Genomic DNA, 18,395 nt, shown 5'->3' with positions numbered 1-18,395 from the left:
GTCAGCTAATACTGAGGAAACAAAACAAAACAGAACAGACAGGACTACCCAGTACAAGGTTCTGGGACCATTTTATGCTAGAAGTAAGCAATGCTATGTATCTGTATGGCCCTTGAGGATAGTGCAAAATTTATATTAATAATGATGCCTCTTATCAAGCAAATTAAATTCTCATTAATTTCATCCTGCTTAAAAAGTGATTTGGATAATACATATATTAATTTCTGTTCAAAATGATTATAAAATAGAATTATGGTGCATAAGAGAGAAGCTTTAGCCATCTGAGGAAAAGAAAATCATTGTTGGTAACATTTTAATCACACAAGTGGATAAAGGAGGCATTGCTAAATTTTTTATTTTACTAAGACATTATCTTTATGGTTGGTCTTCAATTAATGGTAGTTCTGGACAATTTTGCTACCTCAGACCTCACTGGACTTCACCAAATTGTTATTGATATACAAAAACTAATATTAAAGTGAGCTAAAAGAAACACTGAACCTTTTGATAATTTAAATGATCTCACACTATTTGTTAGATAGAGGTATTAAAACAAAGCCTGTCTGTTCTGTGCATGGACCCCTGGGGTACATCTGATCATCCTTTATACTAGGTTCTATAGTATTATACTTTTCTTTAGAGTAAGTTAATAACTTAATATCCATTCAGAAGTCTTCCATTCTTCAAATAGTGGTGAGATGTAAATCTTAGTCCTTGAAAGTTTCTCAGGCAATATGCTAAAAAATATCTGAAAATCAGAATAATTTCTTTTAATTTGCTATCCACTATAAATATTATTAGGGCTCCAAAACAATCTAAATGTAAGAAATAGGTGGTGATTTTTCAAAATATCTGAAAATTCAATGTAGGGTTTCTTTTAGTGAACGTTAAGTATTACCAAATGGAATTAACAGAATTAAAATATCAGGTGTTAAAAATTTGAGCACCTCATTTGTAATGAGTGAGTTGGCCTGGTTTTACATCAGTGGTGGAGATTGTGGTGAGAAAGTCGAATTCAATTTTTCTTTAAAACACTTTGTGGACCACAATTAAAAACAAACAAAAAACCACTATGTGTACCAAAATAAGCGTATTGTGCCCTTTGGCATCCTTAGGGAAAAGGTTCTTGCTTCAGAGAGAAAAGAGTCAGACGGAGTTTTTCAAGTAACTGATAAAGGAGATTTTTTTCCCCCCATTGGTGAGAATTCCCTCTCCACCGGCAGAGCTGTGAGGCTCCTTTTTCTAAAAGGAAGCATTTCCCCCCAGCCTCTGGGAAAGTTCTTAAATAGTGTGCCTCCCGCTTAATTTTGTAAAGAACACAATTTTGTATATGCCTTCCCTCAACTATGATGTCTCTTCCAGGCCTTTACGTTCTTACAGCTACTCTCAAAGGAATAAGAAAAGTATATGGTGAAGTGATTTCATGATAATGACTGATAGCCCCTTCTAGTAGAAAATTTGAGGCTTTGTTGTACAGTAGAAAATCGAAAGGATATGGAGTCAGAAGACTTGAGTTCTGTTGTTTTCCAGCTTTTGTAATTTATACCTTTTACCACTCTGAGCCTCAGTTTCTGTAACTGTGAAATACCCTGCATATTCTAGAGGACTACAGTGAGGTCCAAATATGAACTATAAAATGTAATATTTTCGGTGAAGAATTTTTGGTTAAGGTTTGAGTTTAGGGGGTGAGAGGACAGAAAAATAGCTGCTGCTTTAGAAAAGATAGACCATAATCCATTTTATATTTTCTTTTTTGCTTCTAAAGGTCATTTCTTCATTTGATATGATGAGGTACTTTAGTGCTTTGTGCCTGCAAATTTCAAGACACCTTCATCTAAGTATCTTCAAGACTTCATGTCATCAAGCACCTGAACAGGTTCACAAGCATATTGACTAATAGCCCAAGGAAAAGAGGAGAAGCAGTTAGGGGAACCTAGGAGTGAAGGGAATCCCCTTTTTCAGGAGGCTAGTATACTATCAAATAAGGTTATATTTTAATATAAACATTAAGTCCTGTAGATTCCATTATGTCTGTTTCAGTGGCAAAGCCCTCGTTGTGCAGCAACATTTTTTATCAAGGTATTATCAGAGTAATACAATCTGTAAATTAATTAGAAACAAAACCAAAGAAAGAAATTTCAATTTTCTGAGTATAAGAAAGTGAACCACTATAGTTCTAAAGAGCAATCTCTTTGTCTCAGAAATCCTTATCAGACAATTGGGGTTTTCTCTGCCAAAGGATTACATAAAAATTCAGGACTTAAAGGATTTTATCCATCTTGAGGGTGATGCTTACTTCGCTAAAAATTGACAAGTGCGTTCATAATATTGCATAAGTGCATGAATTGTAATAGTGTAATTATCGAGTCAAATGATGTTATAGGTATTTTTTATTAGCCATTTTCAAAAAAGGTACATTAATTACTATTGTATAAAACGAAATACTTGCTTTAGTGTACCAACTTCTGTAATTTGTAGTCAGTAAGAGGAATTTATCTTACCAGTTCAGAAAAACAAATGAATCTTTACAGTGAGGGCAACTTGTTCCTTGATATTCTGAGTTTAAACTTCATTGTCACAAAAAAAGGAGACATTAAACATTTCCCTTTGTGAAAAACAAAACAATAGCTAAAGCACAATTGACGTGTAAGAAAATTAGTAATTTATGAAAACATAGCAAAACTATCTTCCCTTTAGAATATCAGCTAAAGCTACTTCAAGTACACTTTTACTCATTTGAGGTAAAATGGGGATAAAATAAGTATCTGTTATTCAACAACTAACTACATTATGTACTGATTCTCATCTTTCCACTCCCACTTAAAAGTGTTTACCTTGCTCATTATGAATAATAGAACTATCACATGGGTCTTTGGTGATCCAAATCCTCGGACTCCCATCTTACCTGTTTGTAATTTTATCCAACAGTTCTGTAGACCATAAGCCGTATGGTGAAATAATTTTTTTTAAAAAAGGAGTAATGAACATGTACTGTATCTTAATATGCAAGAAAAAGGCATATTGAAAAAGAGTGAAAGTTGATATTCCTTAAAAGGAAAAAATAGGGATTTCCCTGGTGGTCTAGTGGCTACAACTACATGCTCCCAATGTGGGGGGCCCGGGTTCGATCCTTGGTCAGGGAACTAGATCCCACATGCTACAACTGAGACCTGGTGCAGACAAATAAATATCTTTTTTTAAAAAAAGGAAAAAATATATACTTATGTGAATTAAGTACACAGAAAATACTCTGGAGGACTTATTTTGCCTCTGAAACAACTGGTAAATTCAATAAGGACCTTCTTAATTTGAATAGTACTTAAAACTTAAATTTTATAATACTTAAAATTTACATTCCAGCATGTACTTTGGCTTAAAAGGCTTTACAAAATGCAAAAATTTAGGAAGTAAACTGTCCCCTTAATGTCAGATATTTGTTCATGGTGGAGGACTAATTTCTTCCTACATAAGTTAGCACAGTTAGAAAAAGAGAATCAGTATGGATTCATTTTTAAAAACTTGGAAAACCTAAAACTAAGATAAGTGTGGGTTATGCAGCAAAAATTAGAATTTAAAATATGGAAAAACAGGACAAAGTCACTCCTTTCTCCATCTTTTGGGCATATTTTTTGTTTTTGAATGATTCAGTGAAAGTAGTTTCAGCAAAAAATAGTAAGTTTAACTCAAATATTTCAAACAAATGCTGAAACAATTTAATATTTATTAAATCAAGAGTTTCATATGTTTTTCTGTTAAAAATGCACATTTTAAAATACAGGATGTAGGAATTAACTGTTCAAATTTGGAAATGAATGTAAAAACATCCATATACTTACTGAATATTAAAACTGAAAAATAAGACATTCTGTGTAATTTATAGTTAAAGACAGATGGTTAAAGACATTCTGTGTAATTTATAGTTAAAGACAGATTGCAGGATGCAATTTGTCATTACTAAGGGCATGTGTCATTTAATTGTGGACTGAGCCAAATTAAATGGCATTTTGATGTTGTGGAAATGACATTCACAAATCCATGTCTTAAAATGGATTATTTATATATCTTGTTCAGTTGTGTTAATGGTTTTTAGCAGTTTAATTTATTCCAGAACGGAAACTGAAGTTGCGTTTAATAAATTTTGTAAGTCAATAGAATGTATTTTCTTTTGAAATCTTATTTTCATTAGAATTGGTAGTGTAACTTAATGAATATGCATGAAAGGGTGTACGTATAAAACAGATTTTGTGGGTTTTTTTTTTCCTTAAGAACAAAATTAATTAACCATCTATACCTATGCTTTCTACCTTTTGGAAGTGATACAAATACACTGAAGCCAAAACTTGAAATTAAATCATATTTATTGCTAAGAGTTAATTGACAAATGTTAGAAAAAATCACTATTAGTATTAAAGAGCTGAAAGCACAGTGGTACATATAATTTAGGAATTGCTGCTACTCACATAACTTCATTATTTTATTTGGAGGTGAAGAAGAAGGGTCTTGCACTTAAGCTAATGATTAATATGATGTAATATTTTAAACCAGAATTTTCAACCACTCTAAAAACTTACATGCCTCTTAGCTAATGTTATAATTGTATCATATTACTTAGGTTCAAGTTATTCCTTCAAAGAGTCATCAGAATAACATGGACTGAAGAGACTTTCGAACATTTGCCATCTCTTGCTGCTGCTGTCAAATGAAAGGAGATATTAAACATTTGTTTAATTTTTAGATAAGTGTCATACATATTTCAGCAAATAAAATATTTCAATGCTTACAATAATCCTTATTTTTTCAATTTTAAATATAATAACTTACCGTTTCCATCATAATTTTTTTTTGCAACATAGCCATTTCTTTTCTAAGTTCGTTTTGTGCACCAGTAAGTAGATAATCGTGATTCTTCTCCAAGTCCTCCATACTCTAAAACACAAAAGGCTAGTTCAGTTACAAACCACCACTTTTCATCTCAGGTTCAAAACTTATACAATTAACTTTCAAAAGCAGGAACTTTTTAATATTCATCAATGCACATTATTTATCTCAAATAAAAATATTCTAATACATGGAAACCAAAATATCCACTGAAGGAATAGAAAATGTCAGACATAAATCAAATATTATTAAAGGAGGTACAATAGTAGTGTACCTTCTCACTGGAAGAAACAAACAAAAATCACACAAAATTTTATAAAAGGAATAGAAGCACAACTTCCCGTAGCTATATAGTAGAAAATGGGGACTTAATTCCAATTTAGTTGGCAAAAGAATAAGACTGAAAGGAAGGTTAGGAAAAGGGGTTAAAAGTATTCTAGGGCAAGAGCATAAACAAAAGCATGAAAGTTCAAAGTGAGTGAGTTCAGAGAAAGCCGTTATGTGGAGAGGGTGGAAGTAATGGATGAATGTAGTAATTGGAGCATTAAAAAAAGAATCGTATTTTTTGGGGGTGAATCTTGAATACCTAAGAATTTAGCATGAGAAGCTACTGACAGTTTTTCAGGAGGGAAAAGGTAATGTTATAGAAAGATAATATGGCAGACCCACGAAGGATGGGTTGGAAAACAGAAATCAGTTAAGAGTTTTCATAGTATAAGCAAAGAATAATGAGGTTCTGAACTAGGGCAGTAGCAGCGGATGTGAAGAATAAGAGAGATGGAGGAGTCAAATATAGTACTGAAGTTCCTACACCAAGTGGTAATACTTAGTGATAGCATTTAGCACTTAAATTAAATCGAAAGCAATGCATTCAAAATGGAAAACTGTTAAGAATTTAAAACGTATAAGCAAAATGTTCTTCCCTTAAACTGAGAAAAAATTTATCTTCTACTTCCACAAATGAATTATATTTTATAAGAATGTATTATGTTACCAAATACAACAAACCTTTATGAACTGCTCATATAATTGTTTAATTGTTTTCAGTCTCTGGTTCTGAACAATTCTAGACTGTTGAAAAACTTTCTGTTGCTGTCGAAACATATTCTACAAATGTAAAAGAAAAAATTATGAAATAACAATTTGGGTAAAATTTAGCAAAAATTGATTCTACATTACACTTAAAAGGAATAGTTTTTAAATCAATATTTTTAAGATTTTAGCATTTACTATGACTGAGTTTACATAATTTGTGTTCACCACTTATATACAATAATATAATAACCCTACCGGTCATTGAGTAGGAAATCTCAACAGTACTCAAAACATATTTTAATTCTTGGTGCTTTCAATGTCAACACAGATGATCCTTACAATATTGCTGGTCTTTCAGTTTCTTGGCCTGTTTTCCACCAATGACTTTTGTTCTTCACCCTACTTTAGCCATCCACTTACATATGCATACCCTAGATTTTGTCATTACCAAAAACTATAACCTCTGCATAGTATTAATAATAGCAAACTTGATATTAACAATATGTTACGAAGCAAAGACCAACAGCTTTTATGAGTATGGTATGTGCCTGTACTTCTGCATTCAGCAGAACCAAACTCATATAGCCAGCAATGGGCAGTGGAACCTGGCTAAGGTCCATGGATGTACTGCAAGGCCGGCCTCTCCCTTCCTACTTGACACTTGGTAATAGTAGATTAATTATAAAGCTATAAAGCTAAGCATAATACTAACAGTTAGTTTTTCTTCTTGTTCATCAGCTTTCTGCACATCTATATCCCACTGCTGGAACAAAGTCAGAAACTGCTGAGAATATTCTTGGTTAAGCTTCTGCCTGTAAAACATAATGAACATTGTCATATTTCACATCAATATGGAAAGACTTTCAAGACAAAACTGATTTGACTAATTATACTATAATAAAAAAGAAAATAATATCAAATTTTCAGATGTGAAGCCAAGAAGTTATGATTTATGATGATTCAGAAGTATTTATTTTCCTAACCAACTAACAGAAAAACCCTCTCATGTACTTTAAGCTCTTGAAAACTAAAGGAGTTTTATTGTACATATACATTTTCCAGAAAAGTCCATTTTATCTCCAAGAATTTATTTTTCATTTTCTCCTACTGAATATAGGTTGTGATATGATAAATAGATTCACTGAAGTTATTATATTTATCATATAACATTTCCAAAATAGAAATATTTCACTTAATTTTTCCTCATTTTGGTACAGTGATTTTGTACAAAAGAATAGTTAATTCAGCTAAAATATACAAATTATTTATAATACATAAGGTTGATCTTTTTCTACACTGTTAAACAGTTAACTATCATAAGACTAATGGTTTATATGACATTTACTTTTTATTCAGCTAGTGTATTTTTAGAATGAATATAAATTACCTTTATTGTTAAAAAAAACCCTCAAACATTATTTAAAAGGGGAAAAAGGACATCTTTATTGATTTCTAGGAAATATATCTCAAGTCTGTGAAGGAATGAAGTTATAGGACTAAAGGACTTAGAGGAAAATCAAGCCAAATATACTTTTTTACTGGAGATCCCAATAAGTAGAAGATGATAGTACTTCTCATAATTTGCACCAATGAATACTAAGAAATGATGCAAATGTTGTAGCAGTGAAAAAAACAACATCCTACCTTTGCTCTTGTTGGGTTTTCCAAATGTTTTCAATTTTCTGGTTACTGGTTTTGAGAGAAGCCTTGGTATACATTTCTAGTCTTTTTCTCTTGGCAAGAAGAGCCTTGTTAATATCAGCTATATTGAAAATAAATACTCATTAAATTTAATGTGGAAGAAAGTTACTTTGTTCCCACGTATTCAAATAAACATGGATAAAGCTGGTTCAAGAGTTTTGAAAAGATCTTTAAAAATACACATAATATCAAAAAGCAAGATTATTTCCTTGCTTTTTTTTTTCTGAGAAAACTTTTAGTTATTGGTATCCCAATTCTGATTTTCCTAACTAGAGATAATTTTTTAATTTAGAGGTGATTAAAAAGAGCTAATAACGGAAAGAAAGGGTCTGAAGGACAGACTTTAATTTCTTCATAAGAAAACACTAATAAAGGCTAAATTTAGAACTCATTATATGAAACGCAAAACTATTTTAAGAGTCTAAAAAGAATAAAAATAGTTAAAGAAAATACTTTTTTAAAATATAGTCAGTGATACTTTAAAAAATATTTTTACTAAAAGAGACAAAGACCAACCAAGCATAGGAAAATCTTATTTTAAGTACATATCTAAATAAATTCATTCAAGAATCCTTTTAGGGCTTCCCTGGTGGCGCAGTGGTTGGGAGTCCGCCTGCCGGTGCGGGGGACACGGGTTCGAGCCCTGGTCTGGGGGGATCCCACATGCCGTGGAGCACCTGGGCCAGTGCACCACAACTCCTGAGCCTGCTCTCTGGAGCCCCGCGAGCCACAGCTGCTAAGCCCATGCGCCCGGAGCCTGTGCTCCGCGGCGGGAGAGGCCACCGCAATGAGAAGCCCGCGCACTGCAACGAGGACCCAACACAGCCAAAAAGAAAAAAAAGAAAAAGAAAAAAGAACCCTTTTAAATACATTCTTATGGGACATTTTACCAATATAAGTACTGCGTTTCATAAACTTTTTAATACTTCAGGTAATCCTTTGCTAGGCACGTGCATAGGGATCTACCATCAATAGTTACTTTTCAGTAATCATGATGAGGTGACCTACACTATTACATAAATATTTTGTATTTCCAATATCCATCTGTAATAATAAACTTATAAGACAGATTGTAAAACAAGCATTTTGTTACTACCAAATAGGGCAAAGCTTTCAAAAAAGACTTGATTATATGAATAATACTAGAGAGGAGCCAAATATTGACTCTTTTATAAGAATACTATCCCCTAACACAGTTAACGTAACTGGTATTTGACATACAATTTAAAGTTTATGAACTTTTTATCTGATCTCTTGCTTACTAGCAAGGTGGTCTTTAATTCTCAACTACATAGTTTAATAATGTAAAAATAAAAATAAAGTTACTTTAAAGGCTTTAATTTACACTGCCCTTCCTAAAGAACACAGGAATGCCATAGAAAATAACTAAATTGAGAAAATGAAAAACTAACATATACAGATATGTGCGTGTGTTTGTATCACTTAGTCCGTGAAAGTCCAAACAGAGGGATAGACACTTTTCCCATCCATTTTTGCTCTAAAATTTCATAGTCCATTAAACTCACACACCTATAAAGTAACAGGACCATTCTTAACTTACCATCGTTAGCACCATCTCTTTTCACGTCAACAACTGGAAAAAGTTAGTAAGGAAATCTATGAAGCCGAACCACATATACTTGTGCAAAATCTTACATATGAGAACAAAGCATTAAATAACAGTCTTATATTCCACTGATTATTACTTACTATTATACAAATTATATGGTTTAAAACAATTTTGAATACAAATATCTCCTAAAACATACCTCCAAATCTTTCCAGCATATTCTGTACTTCACCCCTGTGAAAAAAAAATACATCAAAAAACTTTTAATTAAGGATCCATAAAATATCATTCTTGTTTTGGAAGAAATATCACATGCCCAGTATTTTACATGCAATACTCATTGGACAACCAAATAGACTTTTTTTTAAGTCTAAGAGGTGAAAATTGTTTAAGCATATTACCCCACGTCTTCAACTTTTCCTGCAGAAGTCCTTTTCTTCCCATGTTTATCAAGTACTGGAGTCTTCCCTGAATTGACAATAAAAAAAGAAAAAGTTGAAATTAAGTATGCTATTTTGGTAATTTTTAAATGGAGTAATATCTTAACTTCGAGGTTTTTTGAGGCTTTGTGCCAAGACAAGTTTTTAAAACAGACATATAAATGCACTACTTTCTCTGCAGGTTAGATGGAATTAAATCAGGATCCAAGGCCATTTTATGGGAACAATTTTGCAAGTCTTCCTGTGTTAATGTCATAATAATCTATGTACTGTTTATCAGACATCAGGCGAAAGATGCTATAGGAGCTTCACTAAGTCCAAATAAGAAACATGAAGTACATGAAAATAAATGCAGGACATGGTCACTGCCCAACATTAGCTATACGGTACCTTCGATGACATCCTCTGAACCAATCAGATGTTTTTTATCTACTTTCTCAAAGTCACAGGCTCTTATAACCTGATCCTCCATGAATGTCCTCCCAGATTTCCCGGTATGTTTTCTTCCTGAGGGCACCATTTTTCGATGTTTTCTGATTAAAAAAAAAAAAAAAATCAAACCTGCTGAATCCAAAGACACCATTTAAATGAACTGGCAAATTTCAAAATGAGAGATATCAAATAAAGATGATTTTAGTCGAATACCACTTTAGGAGTCTTTTCATTTATTCTGTTGGACCAAAAGTTAACAGAAGAAGATAATGACTGCGCCGCCCCTGACGCCGGCGGTGGTTCGCCTCTGAGGACCGGGAGGGCGGCGGAATCCTAGCCCGGCCAGGTTCTGGCTAAATCGGGGCAAATCTAGACCCAGCCGATTTCGGTCACAATGTGAAAATCGTAATTACTGACAGGATGGATCACGAGCCCGCCCCAAAGAAGTTGCCAGCAACAGAAATACAACATAAAACGTTCTGAGTCCTGAGCCGCAGAAAATAACGTCCCGTAAGATTTACACGACCCAGGCCTCGAGGACCAGTGAAGGGGAGACCTGGCTTCATCTAAATGGTTTCTGCGGGGTGTGGGCCCGCTGACGAGGGCCCACCCTCCTCGCCTGCTGTCAACCTGTCCACCCGCCCAGCGTCGCGTCCAGTCCCGAGGCAGCGCAGCTAGCGCCTTTCCGCCCACTCGCGGCCCTGCCCGCAGGGAGCTGTACTGCCTTCAAATTCCTGTCAGGCGCCCCAGGGAGACCCAGCGGGTAAGATTTACCTCACAGGTCAAGAATAACCCCTGGCTCACATTCCCGCGCGGGACAAACGCTCCCCTCCTCACACCTGAAAAACACCCCTATGGCCGACGACCACAGTTTTATGCCTCATTACAGAAGTCCCCGCCGCTCCCGCCTCCCCTGCCCCAACCCCTCAGACTTAACCTCTTCACAGCCTCGAAGCTATTCCGAAGCAGGTCAGAATTCTCGCGGAAGAAAAGCCGACCTCGCCTCGTCCGGGAGCGTCTCTGATTGGCTGGCAGGAGGGCACATGCGTGCAGCGACCCTGGGGGCTCCGCTCCACCGCACGCCACGCCCAACGAGAGTGTTGACCCAGAGCACCTTGCGGGCGGCATCTATGGCTAGTACACCGGAAACGAGGCACTTTCCAGTTTCTTTTTGTAATTTAAGTTTAAAATTTTTACAATATTTTAATAATAATGTTGCAAAAGAATATAAAGAACACACAACTTAATTTGTGAAGTACAGTTTTACCAGAGCCTGTTGCATCTCCTCAGGGAGTCCTTTCCCTCCCATCCCCTCATTCCCTACTCAGAGATTTTTTTTTTAATTATCTTGAATTTTGTGTTAATCATTGGACCCTCCCATTTTCTAAGTTTTGTTACCGCATGTATGTGCCCTGAAACAACTCTGCTTAGTTCTGTTTGTGTTTGGGTAGTATAGAAAGTTGTACCATATTCTATGTAGTATTCTGTCATTCGCTTTTTAAACTTAACATTATGTCACTAAGAGAATCTAGATTACATGTAGCCATAGTTCTTTCATTTTCACTGCTGCAAAATATCCCATTGTGCCTCTATTCCACCATTTATTCATTTATTTTCTTGTCTGTGGACATGTGGGTTATTTTCAGATTACAGCCTGTATAAACAATGATCCTATGAATATTCTAATCTCCTGCATATATGCTAAAGTTTTTACAGAGTATCTGGGTGTGAAGTTTCTCAGTCATAGGCTAGATGATGTAAAAGCCAAATTGGTTTCAAATTTATACTCCCACCAACAGTGAGTTCCCATTGTTCAATGCACTCATCATCACTTGGTATAGTCAGATTTCTTAATTTTGCCATTCTAGTGGGTGTAAAATGATATTTCTTTAGGGTCTGCTTTTGTATTTCTCCAATCACTCATAAGATTAAGCTCTTGTTATGCTTATTGGCCATTTGCATTTCCTTTTCCTTAAAATATCTATTTGGGTTTCTGGCTCGTTTTTCAGTTGGGTTATGTGTTTCTTATTGATTTGTAGCTCTTTATATATGGGAGTGGTGTTAATATTTATGACTGCTTTCTGTATCTTTTTAAATGAATTTATTTTTATCCTGAAGTCATAAAAATACAAAATTTTTTTTTCTTTTTTTTTTTTTTCTTTTTTTTGTGGTACGCGGGCCTCTCACTGTTGTGGCCTCTCCCGTTGCGGAGCACAGGCTCCGGATGCGCAGGCTCAGTGGCCATGGCTCACGGGCCCAGCTGCTCCGCGGCATGTGGGATCTTCCCGGACCGGGGCACGAACCCGTGTCCCCTGCATCGGCAGGCGGACTCTCAACCACTGTGCCACCAGGGAAGCCCTACAAAAGTTTTAAGGCTTTAGTTTTCATTTTTAAGCCTTTGTTCATCTAGAATTTATTTTTGTGCCTGGTGACAGGTAGGGTCCAATTACTCCCCGCCCCCGCCCCTCACTGTGGAAACCAGTTTATTGAATAGTGCATGCTTTCCCTTTAACAGCTACGTCATCTGTCATGTTTCTGTATGTTCTTGAGTCTGCTTCCCTAGCCTGTTCCACTGGTCAGTTTGCCTATTCCTGTGGCAAAGTCAGTTTTCATCATTCCAGCTTTATTAAAGGTTTGGCATCTAAGAGGGCAAGTCACACCTTATTTTTTCTTCAGGAGTATCCTGTGTATTCTTGAACTTTTGCTTTTCTAGTAAATTTTAGAATCACTTTTCCAAGTTCCAGGAAAAAAAACAAAACAACCTACTGGATTTTAATTGGAATGGCAAGAAATCTATACATCAATTTGGAGAGAACTGAGTCTTCCGATTCTTGAACGTAGCATATTTTCCATTTATTTAGAACTTCTTTAATATAATTCAATAAAGTTCATTTTTTTCTCTGTGTAGAGTTTGCACTTTTATTAGATTTATTTATAAATAACTTATATTATGTCTCTATTTTTTTCAAATTGTTATATAATTTTGTTCTAATTGGTATATAAATATCCAATTGATTTCGATATGGGTCTTATTTCTTTTTAAATCCACATTTTAAAAGTTTATTTATCTGCTTATATACAACATTGTTCCAGACAGGGTTTAAGGTGGCTTAAAAGACTCCATAAAATACACCAAGGAATTAGTAATAGAAGAACCAGGAATGAAACGTATGCAAAATGCTTATATAATCCTACTCGTTTACTCTGGGTGGACCACAAATTTGGCTCTAAGTTTTCAGCAGGCAGTCAGAAAAGGAAACTTAGTTACATCATTTACAGTGTTCATAAAGCAAAACCAAACCAGTTACCCAAGCGAAGCACTGTTATTCCTAATATTAAGACCAGAAAGAAATTTCTCTTGAGAGGCTTCATAAAGAGGTCAGTGTATGATGTAATTAATAATCAGTGTTCTCAGTAGCAACCTAATGGGAGACACAAAGATGAATTTCACAGGGCTCTTTCTTCAATACAGGCAGATGGCATCACATCAACTTGAAAATCAGGAAAAGCAATTTTATCATGAGTTTGGGGGTTGATGGGGGGAACACAATATGATATGGTCAAGGTACTCAGCTCTTTGCTCTGCTCAACAAAACCAAAGATACATTTTGGAACAACAGAGTTGAATCCAGTACCCAGAATGTCTCCGGAGAAGCCCTGAAACCCTTAAAATTCTATGCAACATTGTCTGAATAGGTGCCTTTATTCTTCTTGCCAGAGAAAACATAGTTTATCAGATACACTGCACTCAGCGTACCCAGGTGAGACACATAAATTAGGAACCATTTCTTTAGAAAATCTACAGAATTAGACTACAAATCATTCATGCTATTCAGACACTTATGTTTTCTTCTTAGAGCCTAGCTTATTTTTCCTCTGCAAAAAGAACTTTTTTATTTCCATGTGGTACCACGGCTTGGGTGAAGGGTTCAGGGTGGTTAAAAAAGGTTGCCTCCTGGCTGGAGGAAGGGGCTCGGGCAGAGATCTCGAGGCGGGGGAAGGCAGGGGGGTCTCGCAGAGGCCGCCGGGCTCTGGAGGCTCCTAGTTGCGCTGACAGGAGAGCCTTTCGAAGAGATACTCGCCCAGTTCGGCCTGGGGGCCCGGCCAGACTGCGCAGGTCTGTCAGGTGCACGCCCTTCTTCTTGAGGAGCTTCTTGATGAGCTCCTCCCTCAGGAAGTGGCTCTCCAGGAGCTCCCAGAGCTGGGCGCCTGCGCTCGCAGAACCCAGGGCCTGCAGATCCAAGAGCGCCCGGTCCAGGCTCCTCTCCAGGGCCGTGGCGGCCTCCGTGGCGCCCACGCTGGCGCCCCACTCCTCCGGGGACAGCGCTGGGCGCCCTTGCGCTTCTCCATAGACAGCTCCCGGAAGAAGCGGCCCACGCCCCACGCCTTCGAAGTAGAAGCTCAGAGAGAGGTAAGTGGACGAGGCCCGAGGTGCAGGTTGATCAGCCGGCTGACGGCGGCCTCCACCTCGGTGGAAGAACTCTGCTGGATGGGGGGTCACGGTGAGTCAGCAGTGAGGAGGACTTCCCCGTAAAGTGTGTTGGGAGGATGGACCCGGAAGCAGGGACCTGGGTCTTCTTCTCTCCAGCAACTTGCTAAATACTTTTATTACTTCCAATAATTTGTAGGGTCTGGGATCTTATAATAATATCATCTGTAAATAATGACGTTCTCGTGTCTTTGTAGTTCATAGGCTTTTTTTCATTTTCTGCCTGCACTGATTAGGATTTTTAGTACGAAGATGAATAAAAGCATGGATACTAGACATTTTTCCTAATTTTAAAGGGCATGTTTCTAAAGTTTCTATTAACAGTGATGATACTGAAACCGTGCGTTAAATCCATTTCACCTGCCGTCACTAATCAAGGTCGTTTTAAGATTTGCCTGACCTCCAGGCTGCACTTAGCCTAGACAATAAGGTGTTTGCCCAAGTTGTTTTCCAGGAACTTGGAGTCAGCTGCTATAGTTTGAGCTGAGCTGGGTAAGTCTGGATAGGACCACCCACCCTTCAGCTGGGCATTCCAGAGTGTCTGCTTGGTGATCTTTTGACATCAAAGGGCTAAAAACTCTACCCTCAGAACATGCAGAGGCCTGGAGCCTAGTTAAACCTGCTCAGAGTGTCAGTTACCACACCTTTTTCCAATCACCTTTCCCCGCACTCCCCAGGCCTTGAACCGCCCTTCTTCTTTATTTTTTATCGGATAAATACCCCGAGCCCCTTGTCTTGGGAGTCAGAGCTCAGATTGGTTCTCCTGTCTCCTTGCTTGGCTGTCTTCTGAATAAATACCCTCTTTGCTGCAAACCTCGGCATCTCAGTGTTTCATCTTGCTGGGCGTCAGGCGAGACAAACCTGGTTCGGTAACATATACCCTGTGTGTGATTTTGGTAGTTGCCCTTTTTGAAAGCTTAACTTCTATTTTTAGTTTTCTAAGAGTTTTTTGTTTGCTTGTTTGTTTTATTATTTTTTTAAATCATGAATAAGTGTTGCATTTTATTAAATTCTTTTCTGTATCTATTGAAACGATCTTTTAAATTTGTTAATGAAGTGAAAAAAATGTATATCATCTCCTAATGTTAAACCAAATCTACATTCCTGTGACAAACCCAAGTTGATCACGATGTACTAACTTTTTAAGCACATTGCTGTGTTTGGGTTGTTCAGCTTTTTGTGTCCATTTTCATGACTGAGATTGGCTTGTAATTTTCCCTTAGCCTACTGTCCTTATCTGGTTTGTAATCAAGGCTATGCACATGGCTTGCTCCCTCTTCAAGTCTTTGCTCAAATGTCACTGTTCATCTCAATGAGGCCTTCTGTGCCTCCATTTTTAGATATTGTAATTGTAAACTCAGCACCTTTATTTCTCTTCTTTCCCTAGTCTCCTTCCCCAGCTACCTTTTTCCTACCACTTACTGCTTTCTGTTGTATGTAATTTGATCATTTACTTAACCCCAAATGTTTGAAATTCTTTTGTGAAACTATCTGAACCTAGTGACATCATTGGAGTAGTTCCTTGAAAGTTTTCTTTTTTATCTTTATTTTTTAACATCTTTATTGGAGTATAATTGCTTTACAATGGTGTGTTAGTTTCTGCTTTATAACAAAGTGAATCAGCTATACATCTATCCCCATATCCCCTCCCTCTTGTGCCTCCCTCCCTCCCTATCCCACCCCTCTAGGTGGTCACCAAGCACCGAGCTGATTCTCCCTATGCTATGTGGCTGTTTCCCACTAGTTACCTGTTTTACATTTGGTAGTGTATATATGTCCATGCCACTGTCTCACTTCGTCCCATTTTACCCTTCCCCCTCCCCGTGTCTTCAAGTCCATTCTCTATGTTTGTGTCTTTATTCCTGTCCTGCCCTTAGGTTCTTCAGAACCTTTTTTTTTCAGATTCCATATATATGTGTTAGCATAACACAAATAACTCAGTTTCGTTTCTTTTTATGGCTGAGTAATATTCCATTGTATATATGTGCCACATCTACTTTACCCATTCATCTGTCAGTGGACACTTAGGTTGCTTCCATGTCCTGGCTATTGTAAATAGTGCTGCAGTGAACATTGCGGTGCATGACTCTTTTTGAATTATGGTTTTCTTAGGGTATATGCCCAGTAGTGGGATTGCTGGGTCATATAGTAGTTCTTTTTTTTTTTTTTCTTTTTGTGGTATGCGGGCCTCTCACTGTCGCGGCCCCTCCTGTTGCGGAGCACAGGCTCCGGACGCGCAGGCCCAGCGGCCATGGCTCACGGGCCCAGCCGCTCCGCGGCATGTGGGATCCTCATGGACCGGGGCACGAACCCGCGTCCCCTGCATCAGCAGGCGGACTCTCAACCACTGCACCACCAGGGAAGCCCGGTATAGTAGTTCTCTTGATAGTGTTCTTGATTTTTAACTTTCTTCTGTAGAAATTGGTCTTTTTAAGCATTTGTCTCTATTGGGGTCAACTATAGTAAACTGCTTTTTCTAAGGAATTCTCTATTTCATTTAGTTTTATAAACTTACCTGCATAGAGATGTATACAGTAGTCTCCTTTGATTTTTTAAATTCTTCTGCATTAATAGGTATTTCCCCTATGCCTGTCTCTTCTTTCCTTCCTTCCTTCCTTCCTTCGGAGTTAGATTGATTCTCCCCCTTCGCCCCCCAATTTCTCAGCATTTTGTGGACAGGGTTTCTAGTTCAAGAGCACCTTCTTCTGTCAGTATAATGAAGTGCAGTTTTTTTTTAAGCAGTAATGGAGTTGGGGTGAGGAGGATAAGTTGATGTGTCTTGTTTCACTTTTGTTTTTGCAGGACCTTTAATTTTTCCTCTTGTCTTTCTTTCTCATAGCTCCAAGACGCACCACTTCTTTTTTTCCCTAATATTTATATTATTTATTTATATTTATGTGTTTATTTTGGTTGCTGCAGGTCTTAGTTGCAGCATGAAGGATCTTCCTTGCAGCATGCGGGCTTCTTAGTTGCGGCATGAGGGCTTCTTAGTTGCAGCATGCAAACTCTTAGTTGTGGCATGCATGTGGGATCTAGTTCTCCAACCAGGGATCGAACCCCGGCCCCCTGCATTGGGAGCACAGAGTCTTACCCACTGGACCACCAGGAAAGTCCCAGGTGCCACCTCTTATCACCAGAAGCAATGTTTCTTTAAGGCTGCCACCACTATTGGTCCTGCTTTCTTTCAAAACCCAGCCAGTACTGTAAACTACCAAGTCCCTGGCCTGTCTTCCTTGTTTTGATTCTTAGTAGTATTACATTTTGTCGTTCTAGGAGTTATATTATCTTTACTTAATCTAGGTCTTCTGCTCCCCAGCACTCTTTTGCATATAGTCTCTTAAGCTTCCCCTCCTGCAGGCTCATACTGTTCCCACAGGCTGACAGCAAGAGCTCTGTTAGAATTTGTTGTCTACTTCTCTACTAGGAGAAGTTCATTGTATTTTCGGTCTCCTGATAACGTGGAAGGCGTGGGTTATGTGTGAAGTCTTACTTTTCTATTTCATTAATTTCTGCTCTTACCTTTATTACCTCCCTACTTTCTTTTTTTGTTCTTTTTGTAACTTTTTATGTTAGACCATTAGGTTGTTCATTTCCGACCTCTCTCCTTTTCCAAGATGCTCATTTAAGATGATAAATTTCCCTCTATGTATCATTTAGCTGAACCCCACAAGTTGTGATAGGCAATATTTTCATTCCCATCTAGTTCTAAGTATTTTTAAGTTTCCACTATAAGTTCTTCCTTGATTCATGAGTTGCTTAATATGTGTTTTTAGGCTTTCAAACAAATTTGGTTCTTAAAATTTATTGTTGGGCTATTCTAACTGGATACCCCTATAATCTGAATCATACC

At 37.2% G+C, this 18,395-nt stretch overlaps 2 protein-coding genes and 1 pseudogene across 7 annotated transcripts in view; 1 reads left to right on the top strand and 2 right to left on the bottom strand.

Moving 5' to 3' along the window:
- The window catches only part of CHPT1 (choline phosphotransferase 1), a 37,228-nt gene extending 30,283 nt beyond the window's left edge, over window positions 1-6,945 (top strand). The window contains exons 8-9 of one of the 4 annotated variants that reach the window (XR_012324228.1): window positions 1,766-1,965; window positions 6,652-6,945. Coding sequence is in view for 2 of the 4 variants with exons in the window: in XM_019918682.3 (XP_019774241.1) it covers window positions 1,766-1,876; window positions 4,613-4,657 (156 nt within the window). In the remaining 2 variants the exon portion in view is untranslated. Of the gene's footprint in view, window positions 1-1,765; window positions 1,966-4,612; window positions 4,787-6,651 lie in introns of those variants that run through there. The other 3 variants (XR_002172926.3, XM_019918682.3, XM_019918684.3) reach the window with 3 other exon arrangements.
- On the bottom strand, window positions 4,241-11,119 carry SYCP3 (synaptonemal complex protein 3). 3 transcript variants are annotated; one of them, XM_004319836.4, is made up of 9 exons: window positions 10,994-11,119; window positions 10,015-10,157; window positions 9,586-9,652; window positions 9,384-9,418; window positions 7,558-7,675; window positions 6,626-6,725; window positions 5,887-5,985; window positions 4,822-4,926; window positions 4,241-4,692 (listed from the first exon to the last, which is right to left on the bottom strand). In XM_004319836.4, the coding sequence occupies exons 2-9, from the start codon at window positions 10,142-10,144 to the stop codon at window positions 4,639-4,641; spliced, it is 708 nt and encodes a 235-aa protein (XP_004319884.3). In that variant the 5' UTR covers window positions 10,145-10,157; window positions 10,994-11,119; the 3' UTR covers window positions 4,241-4,638. The 3 variants fall into 3 exon arrangements, with proteins under 3 accessions (XP_004319884.3, XP_019774244.1, XP_073644386.1); XM_019918685.3 differs by lacking the exon at window positions 10,994-11,119 and adding an exon at window positions 10,831-10,941; XM_073788285.1 differs by lacking the exon at window positions 10,994-11,119 and adding an exon at window positions 10,270-10,802.
- Window positions 11,120-14,097: 2,978 nt separating this feature from the next.
- On the bottom strand, window positions 14,098-17,213 carry LOC141275929 (ferritin light chain pseudogene; annotated as a pseudogene).
- Between the last annotated feature and the right edge of the window lie 1,182 nt (window positions 17,214-18,395).

The sequence above is a fragment of the Tursiops truncatus genome, chromosome 11 (genome assembly GCF_011762595.2).
Source record: "Tursiops truncatus isolate mTurTru1 chromosome 11, mTurTru1.mat.Y, whole genome shotgun sequence".
Taxonomy (NCBI): domain Eukaryota; kingdom Metazoa; phylum Chordata; class Mammalia; order Artiodactyla; family Delphinidae; genus Tursiops; species Tursiops truncatus.
The sequence above is the reverse complement of the archived record's forward strand: the minus strand, read 5'-3'. Positions and strand labels throughout refer to the sequence as shown.

Excerpts from the sequence above, each read along its gene's own strand:
- SYCP3 (XM_004319836.4), bottom strand. The coding sequence starts at position 10,144 with ATGGTGCCCTCAGGAAGAAAACATACCGGGAAATCTGGGAGGACATTC. Across the intron at positions 6,726-7,557 it reads AAAACCCAACAAGAGCAAAG|GCAGAAGCTTAACCAAGAAT; the intron begins GTAGGATGTTGT and ends TATGTTTTACAG. Across the intron at positions 4,927-5,886 it reads TATATGAGCAGTTCATAAAG|AGTATGGAGGACTTGGAGAA; the intron begins GTTTGTTGTATT and ends TTTGTGTTTTAG.